This window comes from Aethalodelphis obliquidens, unplaced genomic scaffold (assembly GCF_003676395.1).
Source record: "Aethalodelphis obliquidens isolate GAN/ISIS:26980383/991018 unplaced genomic scaffold, ASM367639v1 scaffold77, whole genome shotgun sequence".
NCBI lineage: Eukaryota > Metazoa > Chordata > Mammalia > Artiodactyla > Delphinidae > Aethalodelphis > Aethalodelphis obliquidens.
Window position 1 is genome coordinate 8,287,305 of NW_020838021.1, and position 14,067 is coordinate 8,301,371.

Here is a 14,067-nt window from a genome sequence, read left to right on the forward strand (position 1 = left end):
TCTTTGCTTAGGGGCTTCCCTGGTGGCGCAGTGGTTGAGAGTCCGCCTGCCGATGCAGGGGACACGGGTTCGTGCCCCGGTTCGGGAAGATCCCACATGCCGCGGAGCAGCTGGGCCCGTGAGCCATGGCCGCTGAGCCTGCGCGTCCGGAGCCTGTTGCTCCGCAACGGGAGAGGCCACAACAGTGAGAGGCCCGCGTACCGCCAAAAAAAAAAAAAAAAAAAAAAAAACTTTGCTTTGTTTGAGCACTTTCATTTTGTCATCTTTTAACAAATTGCTATTTCAAAGTTCCTATCCAGAAATATTTATAGGTAATTTAGCATAGGAGCAAATCTGAAGCCAACTTGAAAGGAAAAAAAGGAAGTTCAATTGCCAGAAAACTAAGTATAAAATAGGAACACCCCATGACAAGCTTTGAACAGCCTCTTGCCACAGATTTCCAACCCCATAAATATTGGGGGTGAATGGTTTTAATCCCAAAGGAGTATTCTGCATGAATTCTGAACTTTGTATATAGAGACTTGTAGAAAAACAGAAGACCCTGACATACATGCAAGTAAAAGTCTTCTGGCAAAAATACAATTTAAAGTGATTTTTCCAGTTTTCCTCCTCCCAAAAAACTCTAGAAGATACCTTCAGTAGGCCAAGTTGAAATTTCACCCTCAGAATTTACATAGAGCACAGCAGCAGCAAATAATTATATCCAGATAATTAAGAATGGATAGTTTTCCATTATAGAATTAACTCCTGGTTTGTCATAATGGCCTTGTAGAAACCACCAAGTTTTATTATGACAAACTAATTTACCTAGCAGTTTAGTCTGAAAGGACTGGAAGCTCTGCTGATATCAGTATCATTCACACTTGTAGAAGAATTATGTCTAACTGGTAAAACAGCATTAATGAAACAAACAAATTTCCACTGAAAAGATTTCAGAGTGTACCCTATAGTCAAAGAGTAATGTTATCAGTACCTACAAAGAAAGGAAACAGATATTGCAATTCCAGAGATCAGACTCTTAAGTTGTAAGGTAATTTAAAAATTTCCAAGGATTAGTTTACAAAATGGTCTTAAGGTCTCAACTCACAGAACAGAAAACGGAAAGATGCACATCATTCTAATCCTTGGTAAAGCAAAGGAGTATATTATTTTTCTTTCTTCTCATATTACTGCAAATACTGATGCCTGATACCCTCAGCTACCATCTTAAGAAACACTGAAACCATTATCTTCAAGTCTAGATTACTGTAAGAATGACGTATACATGAGAAATTATGATTAAAGCTTTAAGTTCAAAGTCAAGAAATAGACTATTTTCAAAAATACGTGGTTAAGGAGAAAGAAAATATCTATGTTGAATTAAGAAATACTTAAGCAAGGTTACAAATGACTAATAACTATGCACAACAATCTTTTTCAATATCTATTAATTTTTTTCCTTTGCAAAAATTCATTTACAGAAGTTCGACAAGTCAATCCTGTTATAAATGCTAGGCTATATATTTGTTCCAACCTGCTTCCCTTTTAGTACTAGCACTTCAATAAGTTTTTACTTTATTTTCTAAGTGTTTAAATATGTGTCATTTAAAAAGGGAGAAAGGTGGTATTTATTGTTCTCAAGATAAATGGGAATCAACAAGCCTATTTAACTTTCACGTATAGCTTCTGAATGCTATAATACTGCAGCAATTTGCAGATGGAATGGAACTTATTTTAGAAGGAGTAAAAACCTAAAAGGTCTTGCTGAAAGGAAAATACTAGATCACTGACTCAACTATGTCAAATAAAAACTTCCTATTAGAGATTCTAAGTAATATGAACATTTAAAAATATATGCCAGTAGCCTCCCGCCCAAAATATACAGGCGTCTCATTTGTGAAATTTGTCATTTATAAAGATTTATACATAAAGATTAATTTGGTGGCTTTCAGATTCAAAATTTGAAAAATGTCATGGGAATATTTTTAACCATAACAAGCAAAAAGGAAATCTCCATTTACTTCCATTCTCTGTCGCTATCATATAAGAGTGCAGAATTCAAAACAAATGCGACAGATCATTTCACCTCTTCCTGTCTGCACTACAGAGATTTGTTTTCCTTTAGTATTTTTGCCCATGGAAACCACACTGCAAAGGTATATATACAGTAGTCCAGCCACAGGTCTTTTCCAGACTATGGCAATAAAAGCAAGGTTTAATTCTAATTAGCTAAAACTACTTCATTGTTCAAATGAGAGATTTGTCTGCACGGCCATTTTCATGAGGGGCAGGAGGTTGCTATCCATTTGGGTTAGCAGAATACACAACCAAGCAGAGATTTATTCTGAAAATTTCCAGGACAACTTTAGAAGTTCTTGTTTACTTTTTATGCCATATATAAGACACGACACATTTATAGTCTCAATAATAAGAAAATTGAGAATCATCAGTAAAGTGCTAACACGGAAGGGGAAAGTTGCAAGATATACTAGGGTATGCTAATAACTCCAGTTATTTTCAAAGAACATTCAGACTGCTTCAAATTCTATTCAGGAAACTATCTCTCCAAGCTTTTTTTTTCTTTTTGCCTCTTTTAAATGTGCTGAAAGCTAACTATAAAAATGGATACTTGGGGGGGAAAAACTTCTCAATCTCTATTCAAACTTTCAGAATAATTTGCTTCTAAAAATTTATCAACAAATAATCCAACTAGACTACCTTCAGATGACATGGCAGATCAAATCAACTTGTTTTCACCTTTGTTTTACAGGTCTTCTGAAAGCCCTGACCCTTAATCCAAACCAAAACTTTCTGATATTTCAAAGGAGTTCAATAAGATTCTGGTATTATAAATTCAAACTCAGTACTGCCATCTGTTACATTCTGTTTAAAAATTGAATCATTTTCCTGCTGAATAAAAATATCTTCCCAGGTCATTGGCTTGTTCTGAGGAGTAGATGTGGTCCCTACTGGAGGTTCTTTCCCAGCATCAACCTTATACCCAATACCATCATCCTTCATGACAGGCATGGTGCCTGACTTATCAGAAAGGTATGCATATTGTCTGATCTGTAAAGACCTGCATGGATGTAAACGATAAAGCTTTGAGTCTCCAGAAGGATCTTGACTATGAACTGACTTTATGTGTGAAGACATAAACTGATAGTTGATGAAAGACTTGCCACAGGCCAAACACTGATACCTTCTCTCCCCTGTGTGATGAATTTCATGCTTTGTGCGATATTCTGCAAGAGGAAATACCTTCTCACAGTAACGGCAAGGATACTTCTTCTCCCAAGAATGAATGTTAAAATGTCTCCGCAAGCTTGTCAGACAGACATATGACCTTTTGCATACAATACAGATATAATAGACCCTTCCATCTACTATTAACTCATAGTGATCATCATGTTTTACCTTCATACGTTTATTTGCCGTCTCACTGCTAGATGTTTTTGGTATCTCATTCTCAAGTCTGGCCTCCCCTTCGTCAGGGTCATCTTTGACAGGGATCACTATATCATAAGTATCTTCACCAATATTTGCATAAACCTTGCAACCCGTCGACAAGCCTTCAATTTCAGTAGCTGTATCTAAAGTAATAATCTTCTGACCCTCCATTAGATGTTTTGATCCTAAACCTGGATCATTAGTGTTTCTAGTAATTATATCTGAAATTTTTAAAGAATTAGAAAGTGGCTCTTGCAGAAGTGTAGGAATCTGCATCTTCTGTATCAACGATCCATCAAAAGCGGTATTTGGGGGGATCTCAGCCTGTGGGACCAAAGATGTATTACTGACCGCCGAGTCTGGACTGGAGCTAATAGTGTCATCATCATCATCTATAATTTCCTCCTCCTCCTCTTCATTGGCCTTGTTTCCTGTTAAAACAGCATTGTTTGGTGGCTGCTGATTCTGCACAAGTACATTGATTGAAGGAGACATATGATTTGGAAGTGAAGAACTGACATTTGGTGGTGTAGTAAGTGATGTCTGATTTAATAAAATGATGTTGGGAGTCAGATGTGTTGGGGCCGAGGATACCAATAATTTTTCACTTCCTTGTGTTTGGTTCAGAGTTGCCTGATTCACAGAAGTAGGAAGTTTCTGAGTAGGTGTGATATTTGTTAAAGGGGGAGAGCTATTGCTCGCACAAGGTGCAACATCTGAAATAGCAACAGAGCCTGGGTTAGGCTGGACCTCTGCCACTGTATTGGTACTTGGCAAAGTCTCCTTTGCAGGCAGAATCTCAGAGCAGAAAATGACGTCATCGTCGTCATCATCTGAATCGGTAACAATGATCTTTTTCATCTCATAATCTTCAGCAGATAAGGAAAAAGACTCTGTTATAATTGGCATTATAGTGGCCCCATTTTCTTGGGCTTCATCTTTTGATTTTTGTATTTCAAGGTTCTTGTCACTAGAACCAGGAGGTAAGGTTTCTGCATTACCATCCTGAGCTGTACCTGAGATGCTTTTAACCTGTGACAATGGGACACCAAGCTCTGCTATAAATTTAACTCCTAATAACTGCCCTGATTTAATTAACTCATCAAGTAAATCTGATCTAACACGAACAATTTTAGAACTATAGATATAATTGAGAATTTCTGCAAAGATCTCTGCTCTTATAAAGCTCAGTTCAACAACTTGCCCAGCAACTGAGAAGAGCTGATGGAAGTAAGTACTAGAAGCTGAAAGGATGTTCCTGTGGGCTCGGAATTTTCGGTCTTCCACAATAACGGTAACATCACAGAAGAGTCCATGGCCGCGTTGCTCATTCAAGGAGTTCAGCAGACTGCCAGAGTATTGAATGTCTGTAGCAGAAATCAGTTTTCTACTCTCCATGCCTGTAAGAGAAAGGGAGGGGGAGGATGGGAGATTAGGAAAGAAGGACAAAAGCACTTCATCATTCAGAATTTCAGCTACAGCATCATTAACTAGTTTACTGGAGTTTTACCCGAAGTTTGATATAACTTTTTGGTTTTTATATAAATTATTCTTACAGGCTGGTTTTTGGACCACATGTCAAATCTCATGACTTTCCCCTGAGAAGAGACAAGCCAGTTTTAAATTGATCTACAGATTTGAACATTAATCTCTTCCTTTGAATCTTAGATTCATGCATCACCACTAGGCTAGTTTTAAAGACTAAAATTAATTTTCTTAGTTCCAATTTTGGATTTTCTCCTCAAGAAGAGTTAAGAGTTAATTTTTAACTGTCTTAAAACTTTAAGAAAAATCTTCATCATGAACACATAAAAGTTATTTCACCTGTAAATGAATGTTTTGAATGTCAGAAAAGCTTGGTGTGTGCAACACTGAGTCCAAAATATGTAGTCTTCCTAAATTTTAACTTATCTTTAAGAACATATTCAACAGCTATTCCCTGCAGCCAGTGACTAAATCAGAATTTATAAACACTGGCAATTATTACCTCTATTATTTTTCTATTCTTACTTTGATTGGGATGCCTCATCTGGATAAACTATGAAACACCTTTCTTACCCTCTCCTCTTTCTTCTTCCCCTTGCCACTTCCCCTCACCTGCCTACCCTTACAATCTCCAGAGGCGGAATGTTAAACAGAGTGCCAAATGAAGTCAACAGATGCTGTTGTGAAAAAATAAAACAAAGGAAAAGAAAAGTTTACCATTTCTTAAAGCTCATTTGCATGAAAACACAAAACATTGAATTTTGTTGGTAAAGAATTATGAGCATTGATATGAGAACTTTCTTCACACCAAATGAACTAGTGAAAATTAAGATATAAACTTACTGGAACAGAGCAGACATCACTCTAGAAAAAAAGGGGAGGGGGACTGTCAATAAATAGTATTGCTGTGTACCACCCCCAAAACAATTTTTGGCACTTTGCAGAAGATATATCCAATAACAATGACACGGAATTTAAATAAATAAATAGATAAATAAATACATGTATATATAATTAAAAATTAGTTGACCTGAGAAAACCATAATTCAAAAAGAGTCATGTACCACAATGTTCACTGCAGCTCTATTTACAATAGCCAGGACATGGAAGCAACCTAAGTGTCCATCGACAGATGAATGGATTAAGAAGATGTGGCACATATATACAATGGAATATTACTCAGCCATAAAAAGAAACAAATTGAGTTATTTGTAATGAGGTGGATGGACCCAGAGTCTGTCATACAGAGTGAAGTAAGTCAGAAAGAGAAAAATAAATACCGTATGCTAACACATATATATGGAATCTTAAAAAAAAAATGGTTCTGATGAACCTAGGGGCAGGACAGGAATAAAGACGCAGACGTAGAGAATGGACTTGAGGACACGGGGAGAGGGAAGGTTAAGCTGGGATGAAGTGAGAGAGTGGCATGGACATATACACACTACCAAATGTAAAATAGATTGCTAGTGCGAAGCAGCCGCATAGCACAGGGAGATCAGCTCGGTGCTTTGTGACCACCTAGAGGGGTGCGATAGGGAGGGTGGGAGGGAGACGCAAGAGGGAGGGGATATGGTGATATATGTATATGTATAGCTGATTCACTTTGCTGTACAGCAGAAACTAAACATTGTAAAGCAATTATACTCCAATAAAGATGTTGAAAAATAATAAAATAAAATAAAATAGATAAGCGGGGGAAAAATTAGTTGGTAAGTACTTTTGGTAAAGAAACACTTTTTATTGCTAATATTCTTTCTCTTTAGAGTTACCAAAGTAGTACCACTGTCACAGTTCTTAAGTTATATACACGTGGAAGACAGGGCGTCTCAAATATCTTCTAAATTTTTCAAAATAATAGCTTAAAAACGAAAAATAGGAGAAAAGTCTAGAAATCAAGGATTTAAAACATCATGTTATAAGGCATTGCTTGTTAACGGTACCAAGGAATTCCAGGTTACCATAAAGGCATTCATCAGAAAGGGTGACCTTTGGACAGCGAGCCAGCAACCTGGGCTACCGAAATATGGGGATTTCGACACAAGTCCCTTTTCAGTGGATAGATAGGTTTTCTGAATACGGTCCCACTATTTTTGTCGTTTGCACATGGGTGTTCCCAATGGGGGAATGATTTAAATGTACGTGTCCAGGTGACACCGGGACTTGGTTTCATTTTGTTGTTTAGGTTACCTCCTCTTCCCTGTTAAGGTGGACCCAGGAACAGCACAAATCGGTCTGAACCCACCCTAACCAAGATTTGCGACCCGACTGTGGAAAAGCCGTTCCTCATTCCTGTGAGACAAATCCTTGACCGAGGGCAGGTGAAGGTGGGAAAGAGAAACACCACCCACGAGACTGAAACAACCGACACGCGGCTCCCTGCGGCAGCTGAACCCCATCTTCCTCCTTCCACCCCCTCTTCCCATTCGCACCCGGCCGGCTGCAACCGAGGTTTTTAACCCCCATTCACGCGGAAAAGCAGCTTCTCGCAAATACAGATGGAGGTCCAGCCAGCACAGTCAGGGCGGGGGTAGTAAGGCGAGGCGAGCCGGGGAAAGTAGAAGGTGGCGAACCGGAGGGTGGGGTGTTGGGAGGGGATGAGGCCAAGCAGGCGGCATTGTTATGCCCTGGGAAGGGGACGGAAGGGGAGGATGGGCCAGGCCGAAAAGCTCTAAATCAAAGGGCTAGGAGGGGAAAAGAAGCGCAAAAAAGGCAGGCAGAGGGGCGAGGAAAACGCCGAGCGGTTCTCCGCGGTGGGCTCCCCACGCTCCGGGCCTACCCCGGGCGCCGGCAGACCCTCGGCCCCTGACGGCGGAGGGGACCGCGCCGCGGCCCTCCCGGTTCGTCCCCTCCTTCGCTCCCGGGCCCACACAAAGAAAGGGCCGGAGGAGCGGAGCCTCCGTCTCCGCCGCTTCCTGGTTCAAGTGAGGAGAAAGCGAAGGCAGGCGCGGCCCAGGGACGGAGGAAGCAGGCGCGATCCCTCGCCCCCTCCCGGGTCGCGGCCGGCTCCTCACCTGCTTCCCGGCGCTGCAGCTTCTCGTCGTCGGGCCGCGCGGAAGGGTGGGAGTCCTCCAACAACCAGAAGCCGGACTCCGCGGCGACTCGGCTCCTTCTTTAAACGTCGCTCCAGTCTTGGTCGACGTCGACGCGGCTACCGCCTCCCGCCGCCACCACTGCCACAGCTGCCCCAAGCCGCCGACAGAGGGCACCGCGCGGGGGCGAGGCGCCAAAGGCAAAGGCGCCCTCCTCTTCCGAGTGCGGTTCGGCTCTTTCCGGAGGGGCCCGAGCGTTAGGCCGCGCCGCTTCGGCGCCCCACTCCGCCTTCGGCTCCTTCCGCAGGGGGCGGAGGAAGACTGGGAAGTACCGGGAGAGCTCGGCCCCTTCCGGAGGGCGAAAGGGTGGGAAAAAGGAAAGATGGGGTAATGCGGTCACAAACGGTTGGGATGCGAGGGAAGGTAGTCGCTTTCGTCTACGTTCCGTGTAAGCTTCTAGGGAGTAAAAACTGAGAGACTAGACGGGTTTCATTTCTTTTGAAAGTTTGAAACTGCTCTATTTAATAGCCTGTTAGATGATAAACCACCTTGAAATATAATCAGAATAAATATAATCAAACAATGTATCGACTCATTATGATTTATGATAATCCAAGTTCTAGGATAACACGATGACAACTGCATTATAATATATACTTTGAAGAAATAAATTCAGTTTTTGGACAAGTACTATCTTCTTAACTGAATACTAAATGATGCAACACTATGTTAATTCCTTCATTTCAACTATCGTTTACTGACCACCTGTTTGATCTGTACCAAATCTTATGTTAGGTTCTGTGGAATACAAAAATGAATAAACCAAGGTCTCTACCTTTTCAAAGAGCTCAGTAGATAGGTACTCAAACATCGACAAAATATTTGTAAGGTACAGAACACAGAGAAAGGAGTAGCAAACTGAATTTGAGCTGCATCTTGAAAGATAAATAATATTAACACTTGCATTGTTAATTTATTATTCTTATTTACATAGCATTTCCTCCTCAGAGGGCTTTACTGTCTGACACATGGTAGGTGTTCAATAATTGTTTAGTGAATGAATATATGAATGAGTTGTGCTAATTTTAAAAACTCTTCTGGTAATACACTTCCGACTGAGTACCACGATGAATGGAGCAATGGGATGGGTGTTTGGAGAGCAAAATATTTCCCTTTAGGCTGGTTATTGATCATATTCAACTAAAGAACAAAATAGCAGCATTTTCTTCAACAACTAGAGCCATGCACTACCTTCATTTTCTTTTAAAAAATATGTATAGGATAATATTGCATCAGTTTCCAAAAACTTGAATTGGCACTTATTTACCATTCAGTTGGAATGTCCACCAGGCTACTCACTATCTCTAATTTTCTTCAACATAAAATCAGACAAAGATGTCATCATCTATCGATCTCTCATCTATTCTACATTCTCCTCAATAAAGTAAAGCCACATAGCATAACATCAAAGTAGTGTAATACAGCTGTATTTTCACATGGAGATAAGAAATCCAAATGAAATTCCTTAGGCGTTTCTCCAAGGTTTGGTATTGTGGGAAAACAATCTATGTGGGAATTACTGCATTATTAGTTTTTGATTATGCCTTAAAATTATGAAAGTTTTATTGTTTAATATAAAAACATTTCATGGAAAATAGGAGTGTGCTGTTGTAAAAGAAACGAAGACAGATGGTAGTATTTTCCTGGTAACTGAGCATTTAACAAAACTAGTTAGCAGATTAATGACCATTTTTCTGAGTCATCCTCCCCCAAAATTTAGTAGCAAAAAAAAAAAAAATTAGGAAATAAGACAAAGTACATTTTGAAAGTTTAGGATCTATTTATCTTTCAGTAGCTTAGTTGACTAAAACTAAAATGAGACATTTCTTTGAAATACAGATCACAGTGGCAGTAGCTGCCACTCTTGATATCAAATGTGTGTTGGTTACCTCTCAGTAAATTGTAAGATGCAATACATTTTCTTTTGCACCAGCACCAACAACACCAAGGCCCCCAACAGAATTGCCTTCCCTTTGTCCCTTTCCTGAAAGGGCTTTAAAAGTGTGGAGCCACAACTGAGGTATGATGAAGGCCTATTACTTCGAAGTGCAGGAAACTGTCTCTTCCCTTCTGTCCATGTCGCTCAGCCCCTAACTCAGCAAAAACTAAGCTAAAATTTAAAAGCTACCTATAACCCATGCACCTAAGGTCAATTAATCTATGACAAAAGAGGCAAGAATATACAATGGAGAAAGGACAGTCTCTTCAACAAGTGGTGTTGGGAAAGCTGGACAGCTACATGTAAATCAGTGAAATTAGAACACTCCCTCACACCATATACAAAAACAAACTCAAAATGGTTTAAAAACCTAAATGTAAGACATGACACCATAAAACTCCTAGAAAGGTACATAGGTGAAACATTCTTTGACATAAATCGTAGCAATATTTTCTTAGCTCAGTCTCCCAAGGCAAAAGAAATAAAAGCAAAAATAAATGGGACCTAATCAAACTTAAAAGCTTATGCACAGCAAAGGAAACCATCAACAAAACTAAAAGAATGGGAGAAAATATTTTCAAACAATGCAACTGACAAGGAGTTAATATCCAAAATATAAAAACAACTCATACAACTCAATATCCAAAAAACAAACAACCCAATCAAAAACATGGGCAGAACACCTAAATAGACATTTTTCCAAAGAAGACATACAGATGGCCAATAGGCACAAAAAAAGATGCTCAACACCACTAATTATTAGAGAAATGCAAATCAAAACCACAATGAGATAACACCTCACACCATTCAGGATGGCTGTCATCAAAAAGTCTACAAATAATAAATGCTGGAGAAGGTGTGGAGAAAAGGGAATCCTTGTACACTGTTGGTGAGAACATAAATTGATGCAGCCACTATGGAAAACTGTATGGAGGTTCCTTAAAAAACTAAAAATAGAACTACTATGTGATCCAGCAATTCCACTTCTGGGTATATATCAGTAAAAAAACAAAAACTCTAATTCAAAAAGATACACGCACCCCAATGTTCATAGCAGCACTATTTACAAAAGCCAAGACATGGAAACAATCCAAATGCCCATCAACAGATGATTGGCTTAGAGATGTGGTACATATATATACAATGGAATATTATTATTCAACCATAAAAAAGAAGGAAATATTGCCATTTGCAGCAACATGGATGGACCTAGAGAGTATTATGCTTAGTGAAATAAATCAAAGACAAATACTATATGATATCACTTATATATGGAATCTAAAAATAATACAGATGAATCTATATACAAAACAGAAACAGACTCACAGACATAGAAAACAAACTCATGGTTACCAAAGGGTAGAGGGAGAGGGGGAGGGACAAACTGGGAGTATGGGATTAATAGATGCACACTACCATGTATAAAGTAGATAAGCAACAAGGATTTTCTGTATAACACAGGGAACAATACTCAATATCTCATAATAACCTATAATGGAAAATAATCTGAAAAAATTAATATATATATATATATATATAACTGAATCACTTTGTTGTACACTTGAAACTAACACAATATTGTAAATCAACTATACTTCAAATTAAAAAAAATTTAAAAAGAAAAAAGTTACCTATAATTAAAGGGGATCCAATGATCAGAAAAGGAATTTTTTGGTAGGAAAAGCAGAGCAGACCAAGAAATCTGAGTGGCCTTAACAGCTGCTTTTGGGACAAGGTCTTTGGAAAGTTTCATTAATTTTCTGTTTCTCAACAAGTTATTTCACCTTTCACTTTCTTTTTATCTGAAGGCTTAACCCTACTTCAAACAACATAGTAGCTTTTAAAGACAAGAACCTTTATCAAATGGATTTGGAGGTATCAATTGTTTCACATTCTAAAAAGATTTTTGATTGGCTGATAATGGAATCAGGTTTTATAACCATGTGTCAGTTTGCTTGCCTTTGCCTTTTTTGAACTTGATTATGAATTCCATGAGGCCAGCAACTGTCCTCTCCTGTGTTAAAATGTCAAGAATCTTGTGGATGCTTAATATATATTAATTGATGACAATAAAAGATAAAAAACCAGGACTTCCCTGGTGGCGCAGCGGTTAAGAATCTGCCTGCCAATGTAGGTGACACGGGTTCGAGCCCAGGTCCAGGAAGATCCCACGTGCCACGGAGCAACTAAGCCTGTGCACCACAACTACTGAGCCTGCGCTCCAGAGCCCGCGAGCCACAACTGCTGAGCACGCGTGCCACAACTACTGAAGCCCACGCGCCTAGAGCCCATGCTATACAACAAGAGAAGCCACCGCAATGAGAAGTCCGCGCACCGCAATGAAGAGTAGCCCCGGCTCGCCGCAACTAGAGAAAGCCCACGTGCAGCAACGAAGACCCAATGCAGCCATAAATAAATAAATAAATAAATAAATAAATAAATAAATAAATAAATTTTTAAAAAGATAAAAAACGGCATTCATTCAGTCCTAGAGCCCTTCCACTGAGTTATGCTTAGCTACACAGATTTAGTAAGGTCACTACACAAGTATAAAAAGAAACCACAGTAAGGTATAGTGGAAATAACAAAGACTTGGGCAGATGTGAGTGGGTTGGGATTCTCGTACTCCCACTTAGCTGTGTGACCCTGAGCCTGATTCTTCATATGTAAAATAGAGATAATAATACCTTCCCATAGAGTTGTTTTGAGGATTAAATGAGTTAACTACCGATAGTGTCAAACTGTGTACAGTTTCCAAAATATGACATGGTGTTTACTGCTTTCATGTCTGTGCCTGGAACCCTAAACCTGTAATAACCATTCCTTTTGTATTCACACTGTGCCTCTCCTGTTGTTTGGCAAGTGCCTGGTCTTCAAGAAAGACACAACTCAAACACTAACATGTTTGTGAAGCCTGCCTTGATGGTAGATGATAGACAGATATGGTTACTTAATATTGAAGGAATGAGTGTCTGGAACCCAGTAAGTTCTAAATATATGTTTGCTTTTTCATCACTCTCCCCTTTTCTGCTTTATCCCAATAATTCTCTCTTTAAGTGACTTGTTTGATACAGTTGATTCTCCTTTTCTTCTAAAGTCAATTGGATAGGGATATATAACCCTCCTACTGAGAAAAAGGAAGTGGATATTGCCGACAATAATACAATCTACCCCCCAAAAGCAACAGGTAGCTTATTTCGAATATGAAAAAAGTTGAGAGAATATACTACAAATGTGTCCTTTGTGAAAAATTACTTGGCAATATGAAATCAAATCTGATAAGAAATGAGTCAAAATGAAGAATTAAGAATGGACATTTTGCAGTGTGCCAGTCTATGTAAATGGAGGACTAAGACCAAACAACAAGGTTATGAATATGTGATAGAATGAAACTATTATAAACCCTGACACAATAAAAATCCATTCATTCATTTGTTCATTAAATACATATCACTTAGTACCTACTCCGTGCCAGGCAATGCTCTACACACTGTGGATACAATCATCATCAAGATGAAGTCGCAGTCTTCATGAAACTTAGATTCTAATGGGAGAGACATACAGTAAACATATTATCTAAATATATAACATAATATCAGATAGTAATGAGTGCTATGAAGAAAAATAAATAGCATAAAGGGGGAGAGAATAATGAGGGTGCTATTGTAAATAGTGTGGTCAGGGACGACCTCTCTGAAAAGATGATGGATGAGCAAAGAACGGAATGAACTAAGGGAAAGAGCCATGCAAATATCTGGGGAAGAGCACTCTAGGCAGTGGAACATGTCAATGCCCTTCAACCAAAGACCATCAGGAACTTACTCATAGCTGACAAGTTGGGTTTATTATTCTTTGCAGGCAGGGAGAATGAACACCATAGGGAACCATGGGGTGTTTCAGTAAGAGAATGTTAGAAAGAACCTACTATAGTATTTGAGTGATTTACGGGAGGGTCTAAGGAAGTGGCAGTTCGCTCTAAATCAGATGCTGTCAGAAAGCAGGGGCAATTGTATGATTGGGCATCTCAATAACCTCATACATAGGGAGGGCAGACTAGGGCAAAGATAAAGCTGTAATTGATAAAGTAGCAGTCACCCATTTTGGCCAAGAGAGGGGGTGTTT

General features: G+C 39.3%; 1 protein-coding gene across 2 annotated transcripts; it reads right to left on the minus strand.

The window, feature by feature from the left end:
* Window positions 1-330: 330 nt before the first annotated feature.
* Window positions 331-8,875, minus strand: ZBTB33 (zinc finger and BTB domain containing 33). Of its 2 annotated transcripts, XM_027092299.1 has the most exons (3): window positions 7,929-8,875; window positions 5,758-5,778; window positions 331-4,829 (listed from the first exon to the last, which is right to left on the minus strand). In XM_027092299.1, the coding sequence occupies exon 3, from the start codon at window positions 4,825-4,827 to the stop codon at window positions 2,809-2,811; it is 2,019 nt and encodes a 672-aa protein (XP_026948100.1). In that variant the 5' UTR covers window positions 4,828-4,829; window positions 5,758-5,778; window positions 7,929-8,875; the 3' UTR covers window positions 331-2,808. The 2 variants fall into 2 exon arrangements, with proteins under 2 accessions (XP_026948100.1, XP_026948099.1); XM_027092298.1 differs by lacking the exon at window positions 5,758-5,778 and having other exon boundaries at window positions 7,929-8,874.
* Between the last annotated feature and the right edge of the window lie 5,192 nt (window positions 8,876-14,067).

Bases quoted from the DNA above. Each gene is read 5' to 3' on its own strand.
- ZBTB33 (XM_027092299.1), bottom strand. From the start codon at position 4,827: ATGGAGAGTAGAAAACTGATTTCTGCTACAGACATTCAATACTCTGGC.